This window comes from Polistes dominula, unplaced genomic scaffold, assembly GCF_049000335.1.
Source record: "Polistes dominula isolate Pdom_NZ unplaced genomic scaffold, Pdom_raw_medaka scaffold_35, whole genome shotgun sequence".
Lineage (NCBI taxonomy): Eukaryota > Metazoa > Arthropoda > Insecta > Hymenoptera > Vespidae > Polistes > Polistes dominula.
In genome coordinates, this window is record NW_028300968.1 from 725,075 (window position 1) to 739,434 (window position 14,360).

At 28.6% G+C, this 14,360-nt stretch overlaps 1 protein-coding gene and 1 long non-coding RNA gene across 8 annotated transcripts in view; one reads left to right on the top strand and one right to left on the bottom strand.

Annotated features, from left to right (window-relative positions):
- sns (sticks and stones) overlaps window positions 1-9,558 on the top strand; it is a 347,782-nt gene extending 338,224 nt beyond the window's left edge. Inside the window, exon 18 of the mRNA XM_015331460.2 lies at window positions 1,240-9,558. Coding sequence (XP_015186946.2) covers window positions 1,240-1,679 — 440 coding nt within the window. The 3' untranslated portion in view covers window positions 1,680-9,558. The remainder of the gene's footprint in view (window positions 1-1,239) is intronic.
- The window catches only part of LOC149032340 (uncharacterized), a 58,438-nt gene extending 44,718 nt beyond the window's left edge, over window positions 1-13,720 (bottom strand). The window contains exons 1-2 of one of the 7 annotated variants that reach the window (XR_016176798.1): window positions 13,580-13,720; window positions 11,014-12,714 (exon numbers count right to left, since the gene is read on the bottom strand). This is a non-coding gene — a long non-coding RNA (uncharacterized LOC149032340). Of the gene's footprint in view, window positions 1-11,013; window positions 12,715-13,579 lie in introns of those variants that run through there. The other 6 variants (XR_016176799.1, XR_016176796.1, XR_016176793.1 and 3 more) reach the window with 6 other exon arrangements.
- Window positions 13,721-14,360: the final 640 nt, after the last annotated feature.

Consider the following 14,360-nt stretch of genomic DNA (forward strand, 5'->3'; position numbering starts at 1 on the left):
AAACAATAAGTATTTTAATTGATCAAGATATCAATTTTATATATCAAAATAAATTGAAAAGTCGGTGAATCTGATCAGGTAACAAACAAGAACCTTCCTCATATCATCCCGTATGTGGATTTTTTTTTTTTTTTTTTTTATCATCTTCGATTGATAATTATTTTAGCAAGAATCATTATTTCAATTTTACATTAATATGATATATTTATATATCACATTCATTATCAAAAGCATACGCGTATCATCATCTCATACGTTCGCATGAAATTATTTCAAGCAGCTTGCTTTAATTAGTATTCATATTGTTACTTATATATATACATATATATATATAATAGGAAGCATACATACAGTAAAAAAAAAAAAAAAAAAATTAAATAAAAAGATATAGTAATAAATAGTTGAAATGAAGAGAGAGGAGGCACGCGAGTTGACTTATGCTTGCGAGGTTTTTGTTCTTCCGCATGCGTTTCGTACATGCTATTATTATTATTAATTATTATAATATTAATGCGTACGATATACAAGCAGAACGAGGAACGCACATTGGCACGCACCTTGGCAGAGGCGTCAGTAATATTATTATTATTATTATTATTATTATTATTATTATTATTATTATTATTATTAGGTCAAAGAGATCGCTTGGCAGAGCTTAAATCATACCCCATGAATATTATACCCCTAAAAAAGAAAGTTAACGTGATCTTTGGGTTGCACTAGTTTGCTTCCAACATACATCAACGATCACATATCATAAATTGATTATGATAACCCTTGCCCTCACCCCTCTCAGATCATAAGCTTTGCGATCATCGATCATGCAATCTCCCTGAACGGAAAAGTTTCAATATGGTGTAAAGTATATATGTCGCAGGGATATGATGAAAATTGAGATTTCATCGAATCTATAAAGTTTGATCTAATCAATTCACGGAATATGTTAAAATAACAACTTTGTAGAGTGATTTTTTAGAAAGTAAGTGATTTGATAGAATTCTTTAATTGTTCTAATGAAAGATTTACTTTCTTTAAGTATTTAGAACTAGTTGACTAGTTGTATTATCTTGAAGTAACTAGAATTGACTTTCTTTAGATAAATCACTCAGTAGAATTGTTATTTTAACATCTTCCATGAATCGATGATACTTTAAAGGGATTTGATGAAATGTTCATTTTGATGATCTCCCTGCAACATATATATTTATCAGATCGTGTAAAATATGATTTAAATTACAGTTTCGAAGTCGAGTTACATCGGGAATCCAAGTCCTGCACCGCCCAACGACGTAAGCTTCTACAGTGTGGAAATGGACAACGGCCGTTATATGGGATATGAGCCGAATTCGAGCCCGGCACCAACAATGGGAGATCCGGGCTCGGGCACGTATTACCCATCCATGCCAATCACAGGACAACACACGGGGGTGCCCCATGCGAGCATGAACGCTGGTGGAACGGGTACGTTGACTCGTTCGAGAACTCTACCGCGACCTGTACCACCCCCGGATGTTACCGTGATGACGGCGGGTACAAAATCACTGATACCACCCACCGTACCACCACCACCGGCTACTTTTGCACGTGCGAACAACAACGGTGCCCACAATCATGGTCACCCGTTATCGACGTTCACACCGACACCGGCCTATTCCGACATTGACGGCCATCTTGTCTGAGGCTCACCAATTTTCGGCCCCAGCTCGGTACGCGGTAAATATCGTGCCGTACCTAGGGACGAAACCAATTTGCCCGTCACTGAAAGAAGCACTAGACTTTAGGCCTATCAATAACGCTAACGCTAACGCAAACGCAATCGCGAAGAGATCAAAACATCCTAAAACTTATTTCATATTCTGTGAGGATGATAATGATAATCATGATGCCGATGATGATGATGATGATAATGATGATGATGATTCACTGACAGCAACAACAAACGAAGCAACCAACAATGATGATAATGACGATGATGATGATGATGATGATGATGATGACATTTTGCTTCTGATTCGCGTGTTCCTTTTTTACTTTCATTCTCGTGGATTGTGTGCGTAGTGATGCTATTGCGTGACGGGACATATATTATTGATAATGTGACAAGAAACTTGACTAACAAACAAACAAACAAAAGAAAAATCATTTGTTCTACGTATACTCTTCTACCTCCTCCTCCTCATCCTTCTCTACCTCATGATGAGGAGTGTTGGGGGTGGAGGACAATTATCGGTGGTTAAATCTGTGGCTTACGTGTAAATAATAAGAAGACGTTTATGGGCGTGTTTAACATTTTGACGACGATCGAGAAAATAAAACCACGATTTTGTCTTCGTTGAAACATTGTTTGCAAAACGAAGAGACGTTCGTAAAAACAAAAAAAAAGACACATTTTTTGCGTGGACGATTAGAATAGTTGCATTTGCATATCATGAAAATCGTTCGTGCTTTATAATCGTCGATTTCATCATCGAACTTAGGCGAGTTATCGATCGATGACCGAGAAAACTGAACACGCGGTTTATCGTTCTATGTGTGGGTGGGTGTGTGTTTATGAGTTTGAGAGTGGGTGGATGTTAATATGTATGTTTGTTCGTGTGTGTTGAATGCATGCATACGTTTATGAATGTGTGTGTGTGTAAACATCATAATATAAATCCTTTATCTTCTCCGAGTATAGTAATAGAAAATAATTAATTTCATATTCGATCTCGACGATCGTTTGTTTCAATGTTAAACGATCATCGACATTGATCAAATTTATGTTTTATTACAACGTTCAAGAATTTTGCTATACATACGATTGCTCCACAATATGCAAGAGAAACATTTTTAATCGATTCGATATTGTATTAACAATAAAACGAAAAACAACAAATCAATATCAAATCATTTTTTTTTGTCTCTTCGGTTTTGACAGAGGTCGGCCTAGGGATTTTGTTTCTGTATTTTTTTTTTCGCACGTATGGGTATCTTGAGACTCGTCATCTTAGGTCCCTTCTCCTCCTACCCCCTTCCTTCCCTCAACCAACCCCAATTCACCTCCCAAAACCCTTTCTTAATGTTACTTTTTATTTGGTTTTATGAGTGACACATTAAAACGAAAATGCGAACCTTTACGATCTATCGTATTTTTTATGATAATAATAAATAACAAACTTATCTCGATAAGTATCTATAGTTTGGTGAGAAAAATTTGAACAAATATTAAATACAAATTATTCGCTAATTGAATCGATTTAATATTTTACATTAATTAAAAGAATAAATAAATAAATAAATAAATAAATCAATGATAAATCGTAATGGATTGATAATAAAAATAATAATAATAATGTTTCATTTGAAAATAACAAATGTGCGTATGTTATATCAGATTTATAAATGCGTTTTTTTTTTTTTTTTTTTTCTTTAAAGCAACGTGTGCTTATTCGACGATAATACGCTTGTACGTGTTATATACATAGATGATAAATTAAAAGAAAATGAGCAACGACGATTTCATTGAAAGTTCGAAAAAAAATATAATGTTATTACTTAAGAAATACTACGATCTTATTAGATTAATTAATACTCTACGAACTTTCACAAAGACAATTTATTAATTAATTATTAATAATAATTACGTTTATAATTATTTATTTCCCCAAACACGAACTAGCTAGTGAATTGTAATAAGCGTATTTGTATATTAAATATTACGAAACGTCTCTCTCTTTTTATATATATTTTTTAAATATTATTAATTAATTATTATTATCATTAATATTATTATTATTATTATTATTAATTTTAAATATAACACTGCACAAATAATTCGATTGTCTCTCTCAAGAATTGATAAACGTTATGCAATAACGTTGAATAAATGAATTATTAAATCGCGTACAGTCGTTAGGAAAAAAAAAATAGTAACGAAGAAGAAGAATAAAAAGAAAAAAGAAAAAAAGAAATCCACGAAACGGTTTTCACTGCCGATTTTAAAGTCAATATAATACAAATTTACATATATATATATATATACTTAATAATACTTATTATAATATATATTATATATGTGTATATATTATTTCACGAATTATTATATTTTCTAATTTAGTGTCTTGTAAATTACTTCGCCTTCGACAACAAATGTTGCATGAAGAATTAAAAAAAAAAAAAAAGAACAAAAACGATTTTACGATTCAGTAATTTTATTTTTTTTTTTTCTTGAAAAAGAAAAATGTTGGTCAAGAAAATCTCTTCATGAGCTTAACCAACCCCTTCCTCTCCAAAAAAAAAAAGGAAAATTAAAAATGATTTATTTTACAATATACGAATACAATTGTAAAAAAAAAAAAAAGAAAAAATAAATCGTAAAATCGATTGTTTCCATTTTTTTTTCTTCTTCTTCTTCTTTTGATATTTTATGTTTTATATTATGGTGGTAGTATAAAGTTGTCGAGAAAACGAGAAAACGAGAGAGAGAGAGAGAGAGAGAGAACGTTTGAAGATTGAAAACGCGTCGACGTTTTAAAAGCCTAGAGAAATGGCATTGCCATAGGGAATATATGGGAACGAAGGCGGAGGATTTTATGGGACACGTAACGTTCCATAAATTTAGCGACTGTAAGAGGTTTACGCGAGCTTTCGAATCATAATCGCCGTTCCTCTGACTGCCTGTAACAGATAAAAGGCTGAATTTACCAACCCCCACACACCCCTTCTCCTATCTTCTCCACTTCCACCCATTTACCCCATTCGAGCTATCCATCGCATACCCATCCTCTTTTTTCCCTTTGCTTTTCCTCGATACATTTACACCCAACACAACCCTCCCTCCTCAACCCAGGACAAATTCATGACAAATATTTTGTACATGTCGTAGCTCTCTCTCTCATCATAAACGTAATTTATTTGTTTTTGGTTTTGTTTGAAAATATGTCAAAGACAATGAAAAGGTCAAAAGACAATGATAAAATATGATTATTATTATGATTATGATTATGATGATGATGATGATGACGTTTCAAGTGATCAACGTCTTTGAATGACGTAGTGATATCTTTGAAAAAGACAATAGCGTTTTAACCCTTTGAGTGGTGAATACTTTTAACTAAAATGTTTTGTATGAATGAATTAATTTATTATTAACACGTTCCATGCCACATGTACCACCACTGGTACACGTTAAACTTGTTCTTCAGGTCACGTGTATCACCAGTGGTACAATTATCATTTTATGCATTGAATATATATGTTTATAACAAATTTATATTGTGTAAAAAAATATTTCTATTAAATTATTGATACATTAAAGCACATAAGTTTGTTTAATTGTTATATTAACAATAAGTAATAATTACATTTAATGGTTGATTTTGTTAAAGCCAAATTAAATGACTTTAATGAGAAGTCAGGTAAAAAGGGCTTGACACGAAACGTGTTAACTAGATTTTAATAATAATAAATTAAATTGTAATAATTTAACTTTGTATAAATATAATTGAATTAATTAATATAAACATATAACATTATTTTACATTAATATTAACACAACACGTATATGCGTTCATAACACTCTAAGGGTTAAATAACGTTTTTAGTTGATAAAATTGAAAGAATGAGAAAGAGAGAGAAAGAGAGAGAAAGAGAGAGAGAGAGAGAGAGAGAGAATGTAAATTTAGTTAGAAAAGAAAAAGTTAAAGATAATATTAACTGTTTGAGTGCAGGAGAATTTTTGTATGCATATGCTAAAATTGCGGAATGAAATGCGTAGTTATTTTTGTTTCTTTTTTTGGAAAATAATAAAAATGGTTATAATTAAACTCTAATTATTATTATTAAAAAAAAAAAGTAATTTTTACTAAATAAAATCTTTGTTATTTTCATTTATTACATGAGTGTGTTTTGTTGCACAAAATTCATGAACGCTTCTTCGCATTTTTGGCATAGAACAAGCGATTGTCGCACTTAAACGGTTAAGAGTAAAGAAAAGGAATGAACCAAAAAAAAAAAAATATTTAAGTATGAATATGATTTATGAATCATGCGAGGTGTTGATTTGAAATATTAAATATTGAGATAAAAATATGATAGTAAAAATTGGATCGTTTTTATTTGCGATATATGATATTATATATCCTGTTAACATTTGTGAGCGCGACTTGTACGTTTAAATCATATGTTTATATATATATATATATATATATATATATGTATATGTATGCATTAACACAGACACATGCATATTATGTTACATATATTATTTGTGCATTTATTTCGATTAAACAACATTTGTTATGATCTATGTGTAAATAACGACAAGAAGATTATTGTTCTCTCTAATAATGTTTCATTACGCATCAGAAAAAATGATACCACTCGCACACGTGTGCATACACAGCGAACAGATTATTAATATTTGAAAAAGAAAAAAAATTAAAAAGATAAAAAGAAAAAAAAAAGAAAGAATTAAAATTTTTCAATATGGATCATATGAGGGTCTCATTATACCTAGGATTTAACGAAAAAGGTATATGATATATACATGCATACATACATATAGGTCATAATATGCTAGGGTTACGCGTATATAATGAAAAAAAAAATAAAATAAAATAAAAAAATTATAATGGGGAAATAAATAAAGAAATAGGAAGAAAATGTCAAATAAAATTAAAAAAAAAAGAAATAAAAAGAATTTATTTCGGAATTATTGGTATATGAAAAGGAGGTGGAAAAAAAAATTAGAAATGAAAGGAAAAATTGAGTAAAAAAAAAAAAAGGAATACAAAAGACAACGCGATTTTCCCGTTCGTCGGAAGCCTAACAAGTAGTAATCGATAATATATATACATGTATATATATATATATATTTTTGAGAAAAGATAAAAAAAGAAAAAAACGATGACGAAGAAAAAGAAAATTAACGCAATAAGAAATATTAAGAAAACAGAAAAAGAAAATAAAAAAAAAAAAAAAGGGACAGGAGTGATAAGGAAAAAATAATGAGGGTGGGGTGGGGTGGGGTTAATAAAAATAAAAATAAATAATTCGATATACATTTTTGGCCTATTTGTAAGAATATTAAAAATTCATGCAACGCACAATGAACGAATCGATATTGTAAAAAAAAAAAAGAACGTATTTTATGCAACTTTTTTTTCTTTTTTAGTTTTTTTTTTTTTAATAAATAAATTGGAAACGTTAGTTTACATAGAAATACATGATTTTACTTTTAAATACTTATATTAGAAACGTGAAATAAATGAATAATTAATGAAACGTGTTATTTAAAAAGTATCTCGTTTAAAAATTGATCGACGTCATTTTATTTGTTATAACACAAAATTTTATATAAATATTATCTTTAATTTGTATTTTTATGAAATACTCGTGAGGTATTTATTATAATTATAATAATTAATCAAATTATTATTATTATTATTTATTATTATAATTATATTATAAATATATTATTATAATATAAATTTATTAATATTATTATAATATAAATTATTAATTAATTATAATAAAAAATCATTATTACCTACAATTATAATTAAATCAAAACTTTACACGAACTTTGCACTTCGAATTCTTCTTCTTGTGCGTTTCATGGATTTCTTTTTTTTTTCTTTTTTTTTTGAAAATCGTTTGAAAGTTTAACAAAAATATAATGTTTTCGTAAATTAGCAGTATATTGCTCTCATTGTTATATTTACACGTACATCACACCATCGCGGTTATTAATTTGTTAACGTTTCAATTCTACAAGCTTTGAGATAAAAAAAAAAAAAAAAAAAAAACAATTGTGTGTTGTTGAAGAAATACTGTTGCGAATGAATTAGCTGTCAAAGTGACAGCTTAGACTGATGATATTTAAACAAATTCTCATATGTATTGCTCAATTAAAATAAAAAAATAAATAAATAAATAAATAAAAAAAACAAAGAGAGAAAGAGAATGTAAGAAAGTGAGAAAGAAAGAAAGAACGAGAGAGAAAGAGAGAGAGAGAGAACATGTTTGCGCATATTATTAAAAGGTTCTATTTACATATACATGTTTTATATTTGTAATTAAAAAACGAAACTAAGATAAAGAATGATAAGAACGAAAGAGAGAGATGAAGATAAGGATAAAAGATTAAAAAAAAAAAAAAAGAAATGGAATAATCATCTAAACATACTTAAAAATATTACCTGAAAAATGATTAGACTATGTAATCTCCAAAGTATTTGCTCATTAAAGTGCAAGGGCATGTTAGACGGACCGATATTCGTCCAAAATGGTACCTTGGAGATGGACATACCACCATCTAACACGTATATATATATGTATATGTATAATATGTATGTATATATATATATATACGGGATATTTGATATTTTACATATAATTATACGAAAGAAATTTTGTTGATTAATCTAAGAAATAGTCAATCCTAATTATACAATCATTGAAAGGAGTAAACTTGGGAGAAAAAAAATGATTATTAAAATTGATCGTGTGTTTTAAACGTATGTGTATATATTGTATATATTTGCGCTTAGATAGATATTAACAAAATAAAATAAAATAAAATAAAATGAAATGAAATAAAATGAAAAACGAAAAATAAATAAACACTTAACGAATTATAATATCAAAGTAAGGGAGAATAAAAAAAAAAATAGAAGAGACGTGAGAAGGGGTGGGTGGGACAATCTATCGGGAGATTCGCGCGAACGTGATTACCTGAGAAAAAAAAAAAAAAGAAAAAAACAAACAAACAAACAAACATTAACTAAAAGCCGATTTCTAACACTGTGTGTGTCATTGTGGAATAATGAAGAAAAATATAAATTCGTATATTATACAGGTATACCTAGATAAACACACATACACACAAGAGAGTAGTTTCTCTTCTAACGAAGAGAAAATTCTGATAATCTCTTTCTCCTTTTTGCAAACGATCAATGTATTTTTTTTCTTTTCTATTTTTTTGTTTTTTGTTTATTATTTTACGTGAACACGAGTATATTTATCTTTGGTATTTGGTTGTTATTTTTTTTTCTTTTCTTTTTTTTATCTTCATTTCCTTTTTTTCTTCGATAAGAACGTTCGCTCGAGTTTTACGATAGAAAAGAAAAAAAAAACACAAGAAAAAAAATCAATAGCTTTTGTATAATAGATAAAATTGTTCGTACGAATTTTTATTATTCTTTTTTTTTTTTTTGTATTATTATTATTTTTTCCTATTTTTATTGTGACGGTTTTGGAAACAGGACCCTTGGAGAAAATATTTTCGGAATTTTTGTTTTATTTGTTTCTAAATAAACAAATAAAATCGTACACGTCGTTAAATAAATCATAAAGAATGAAATAATGAAAATCATATGAAAAAGAAGATATACAAATATCGTGAATATTCATCAACAACAACAACAACAACAAAATGAACGAATAAAAAGAAAAAGGATAATAAAAACTCGCGAATGATATTGTTGATAAAATTCGAGATCGATATAATTCAATCGTACGAAGACAAACTCTATCCGTTCCAAATGAACATTGCCAATAATAATAATAAACCGAAAATTCTTTACGGCATCGTATGCTTATTCGTAAAAAAAAAAAATAAAAAAATAAAAAAAATCAAATAAACGACACACTAACACATAAAATGTGGCCCGTGTTTCTTCCTTTTTTTCTAGTTTTTTTTTTTTTTTTTAATTTTTTATTATTAATTAACACAACACAGTATCTTGATTAAATATATTGTAAAACAATATGAACATTTGTACGTTTTAAAATTATAAGAAACGAAGAGAAATAAAAAAATTAAGCTCGTACACACATCGTAAATGTTATATACGTGTATTTACATATACACACACACACATATGTTGTAACATTTGAAAACAATTATATATATATATATATAATAGTAATTTCAAATGATGATAAACTTTAACTAAAAAAAAAAAAATAAGAAAAACGAAATATTTTATCGTACGAGCAAACGAATATTCTTGACACTAAAAAAAAAAAAAGAAAAAATAATTCTACACGATTGTGAGGGAAAAAAAGAAAATGAGGAAAATGCAAAAATTTTTTTGTACTATTTTTAAACGAACATGTTGTGACAACACACACACACACACATACATACACATATACACTCAGCCGTACACACAGGCATCATATATGTTTGCTTCCGTTCATGTGCCAACTAATTGATGTTTTTGATGTTCAATATACCAGATGTAATAAAAAAAAAAAATAAAATAAAAAATAAAAAGGAGCCTCCCCTTCATTCGGGCAGCACCATTTATGGTGTCGGTCTATCGTTAAACAAAATATACTGTCAACAAAAAATAAAAGTATAAATTGGCACTTCGATGTGCAATATTAAGAAGAAGAAAAAGAAGAAGAATAAGAAGAATGGGGATAAATGAAAACCGATTAATTAAAATAATTAATACGACTCGATTGAAAGATTTATGATAATTAAGGGACAATGTGTAAAATATATTTAATTAATAAGAAAAACCACAATCATTATAGCATTTTTTTTAAATGTGCCATTTCAATGTGGCACATTTGAAAATGAAATATTAACAAACAAACAAATATGATACGAGAAATTCATTCAAATACTGTACTGTTCATCTTCGATCGAAGAAAAACAATCAAATGAAGTATAGAAAAATAATAACACGAATTAAGAAGAATAAGAAGAAGAAGAAGAAGAAGATAAAGAAGAAAATAAACTACGACGAAGATAATGAAGATGAAGAAGATAAAGAAGATATAGAAGAAGAAGAAGAAGATGACGATGAAAAAAAAAATAAAAATAAAAAGAGAGACGATGTGTAAAATAATTTAAATATATTCACCACGATTGGTATAATTAATTAATTGTACATAATACATAGTATTTTTACATTCTAATTCTAAATTACATTTCCAATTCTAAATGGTATACACACATTATTCTATGAGCTCCGCTTGTCCTATATGTATTGTTATTAATTTTCTTCTTTTTTCAAAAAAAAAAAAAAAAAAAAACAACTACCCCATTAAACCCTGACAACACTTACAACACACACCCCATCCTCCAACCCTCCACCCACATCAATTTTTGTTTTCATTATCGGATTTAATCTTAAAACCAGTTGAACTTATTGATACTTGTGTAACGTTGCATCAAAATAATGCATAAATTCTACCTTTTCGTTTTTTTTTTTTTTTTTTTAGATATTTCGTGTTATTTTACATCTACATTGATCCTATAACCCTCCCTGTCCTCTCCCAGCCCCCACATTAATCCACCCATTTTGTGTGCCGTTATTTCACTGCAACTCGCACAAGATTTAATAAACACACGCCTTGTGCCTTCATCGCACCATAAAATATTATTAGATCTTCTTATATTGTATATTAATAATATGTAAGAACATTATTACGTAATATTGCTCAATTTACAATTTATATCGATTATTATTATATCATAATACTTATTTTATAATATTATTATTATTATTATTATTATTATTATTATTATATGACGAAGTTATATATTATCCTGAATATGATATTAATTTGTCGCGATTATACAAACGAGTATCACACATTCCAATATAAATATACAATTGCTATTGTATTTTGTATTTTTTATAGAAAATATTTCAACGTCAAATCCATAAATATGATTAAACGTTTTTTCCATTTTTTTTTTTTTTTTTTATTCCACGATATAAATTTATTTTTTCCGATAATGGAAAAGTAAAGAGAAAAGAAAAAATTCGAGCGACTTTTATTAGAATTGCAATTTGCGTTAAATAAAAATCCCTTATACTTAAAAATACATACACACACTCATATATATATAAATATAAATATATATATAAATAAATACATAAGGACAGAGCGAAGCTCAAAACACTAGTCCTTAATTTAAAACCAAAGTAAAGGAAGAAAAGAAAAGAAAAGAAAAAAAAACAAGAAAAGAAGAAAAAATAATGAAAAAATAAATGAAAACATTGTGTAGCATTTAAGAATCTCCATTTACTTACATACACACCTGTGTGTCTATACAGATACATAAATTATAATTAAATAACTCAATCATTGTAATTAGATAAACGAAACTTAAACGATAAGCGAATAGGTAAAAAAGAGAGAAAACAAGATAAGACACTTCCTTTAAAAGTGTATTATTTGACATATTTTAGTTGATTTTTCACACTATCCGATTAAGATTTTACCTAGGAATTTTCGTCAACACGTTAGATACGAATAATTCTGCGTCTGTACATTGTTTTTCTATTGCAAACAATTAAAAATGATTATCAACTTATACATGATACTGCCTACTTTTCTTCTTCATTTTTTTTTCTTTTTTATATTCTTATACAGTGGGTACGAGTATAAAGTTTCGTTTGATAATTTTCAATATCATCAGAGTTATGCAAAACTTTGAAAAATCATCTATCAAACAAATACTAAGAAACTTTCTACTCAAACCAATAATATTTTATACGTAAGTATTGAAATATCCTAAAAGCTCTCTTGATATCATCTTATTAATATATATAAATTACGTGTCACGTTGTTTGTTCGCAATGGACTCCTAAATTACTGAACCGATTTTAATAGAAATTTTGCACACTGTGTGAAATTTCATCCAACTTGAAAGATAGGATTGTTTCGGACTGATTGTGAGCTACAGCAACGTGTGGCGGAGCAACCCTAGTAAATGATATATTTTTATAAATTCTACATTGACAATCTCATTATTAAACCTTTGCACTCGAAGCCTTTTTCACTTGCGCTAACCAGCAACTTGTTTGAGCAAACCTTTCACTCTCTTTTCGATCCTTTAAGTATTATCTTGAAGTATATCTTAAAAGAAATATCTTATTACACATCGTAAATAAGCAGATAGAGTAAAAAAAACCGAGCGTCATATCAGCGCCATTCAAGTTGCCACTTTAAATCTGCCGGACACTAATTTGGCATTTGACTTCCGCTCGAGTGCGAAGGGTTAATGTAATAAATAATTATAGAGAATTTTTTGTTTCATCGTTTCATCCGTTTTTAAATGACCCTGATTGTAAAGAAATTTACACATCAAAAAAATAAAATCATAAAATAAAATAGCAATACTTGTAGACATAATATATTGAAATCAGTCGGAAACTGATACAAGTTGAATGTTTAAAACGTTCGAATTTTTAACCTTGTTTTATCACCTACGTATCGACCGTGATATATGCATGGAATGTGCAAATGATAGAATAATCACGGACAACCATACTCGAACTTGTCAATTTACGCAAACATTCTTTTCCAATCGTTGTATCACATGTGTGATACTGTTTGAGATCTTCATTCAAGGTCGACGTACCGTTACGTAGTAAAATGTGTTTCACGTATGTTCGAATTTCATCGTGGGACGATGATACGTGAGAGTAATGAGAAATAAAAATAAAGGAAAAAGTTTTCTTTTACTTTCTGTAGTATCATTTAAGGAAAAAAAAAAAAAACAAAACCAAGTTAGATGAATTATTTAGATAAAGAAAATTATTTAACAGACTTCCTTGTCATAACTCACCCACAGGAAGTCCATAATGCGACCGCGTACATCCTCGAGGTGGACGAATAATCACCGGAAAACGCAAACGTGCCATTATCGCGTCTTTTGCATCTTGATTGAGTTTTATAAGATCGAATACACCAAGCACGATAGTAACTATAATCGTTTTATTTGATATGTATACTTTGTTGTACTACGTAGTCGTAGTAGTACTACTACGAGAGTAATATGAAATGAAACAAAATTCTAAGAACTTTCGTTATCGAAAAACAATAAAAGGAAAAGACAAATAAAGAAGAAAAAAAGATAGACAAGAAAAGATAGAAATATTAGGAAAGGACGAGGTAGAAAACTGGTTACTGTATAACTTTACATTGCATCATTGCGTGCTACGGAACCAACCTATCTCTCTCTCTCTTTATATGAAAGCCGCCATGACCAAATTTGGCGCGGTCTCGATCTCGCGCCATTCTTTTTAAAAAAAGACCATCAGAATGGTTTTTCTTCCTTCGTTCGTTCTAACTCACGGAAAACATCTTTTTATCGATTTCACGATACTTTAACGTTTAACTAACCAAACCGTAGTCTTTTTTTACTTTCTTTCATCTATTTCTAAGACAACGATTCTTTATTGTTCTTCATTGTTTCTAAGATTTGTATTTATACAAATTGATTATAAGTTTAACGTTGTGCGAATAGTTTACGACACGTCCAATTCCCTTTTTCCCGTAGTTCCATACGCACAGTGTTTATTTGAATTAGCTATTTGTATATTCACAGTGATGTATGATGATTTTAT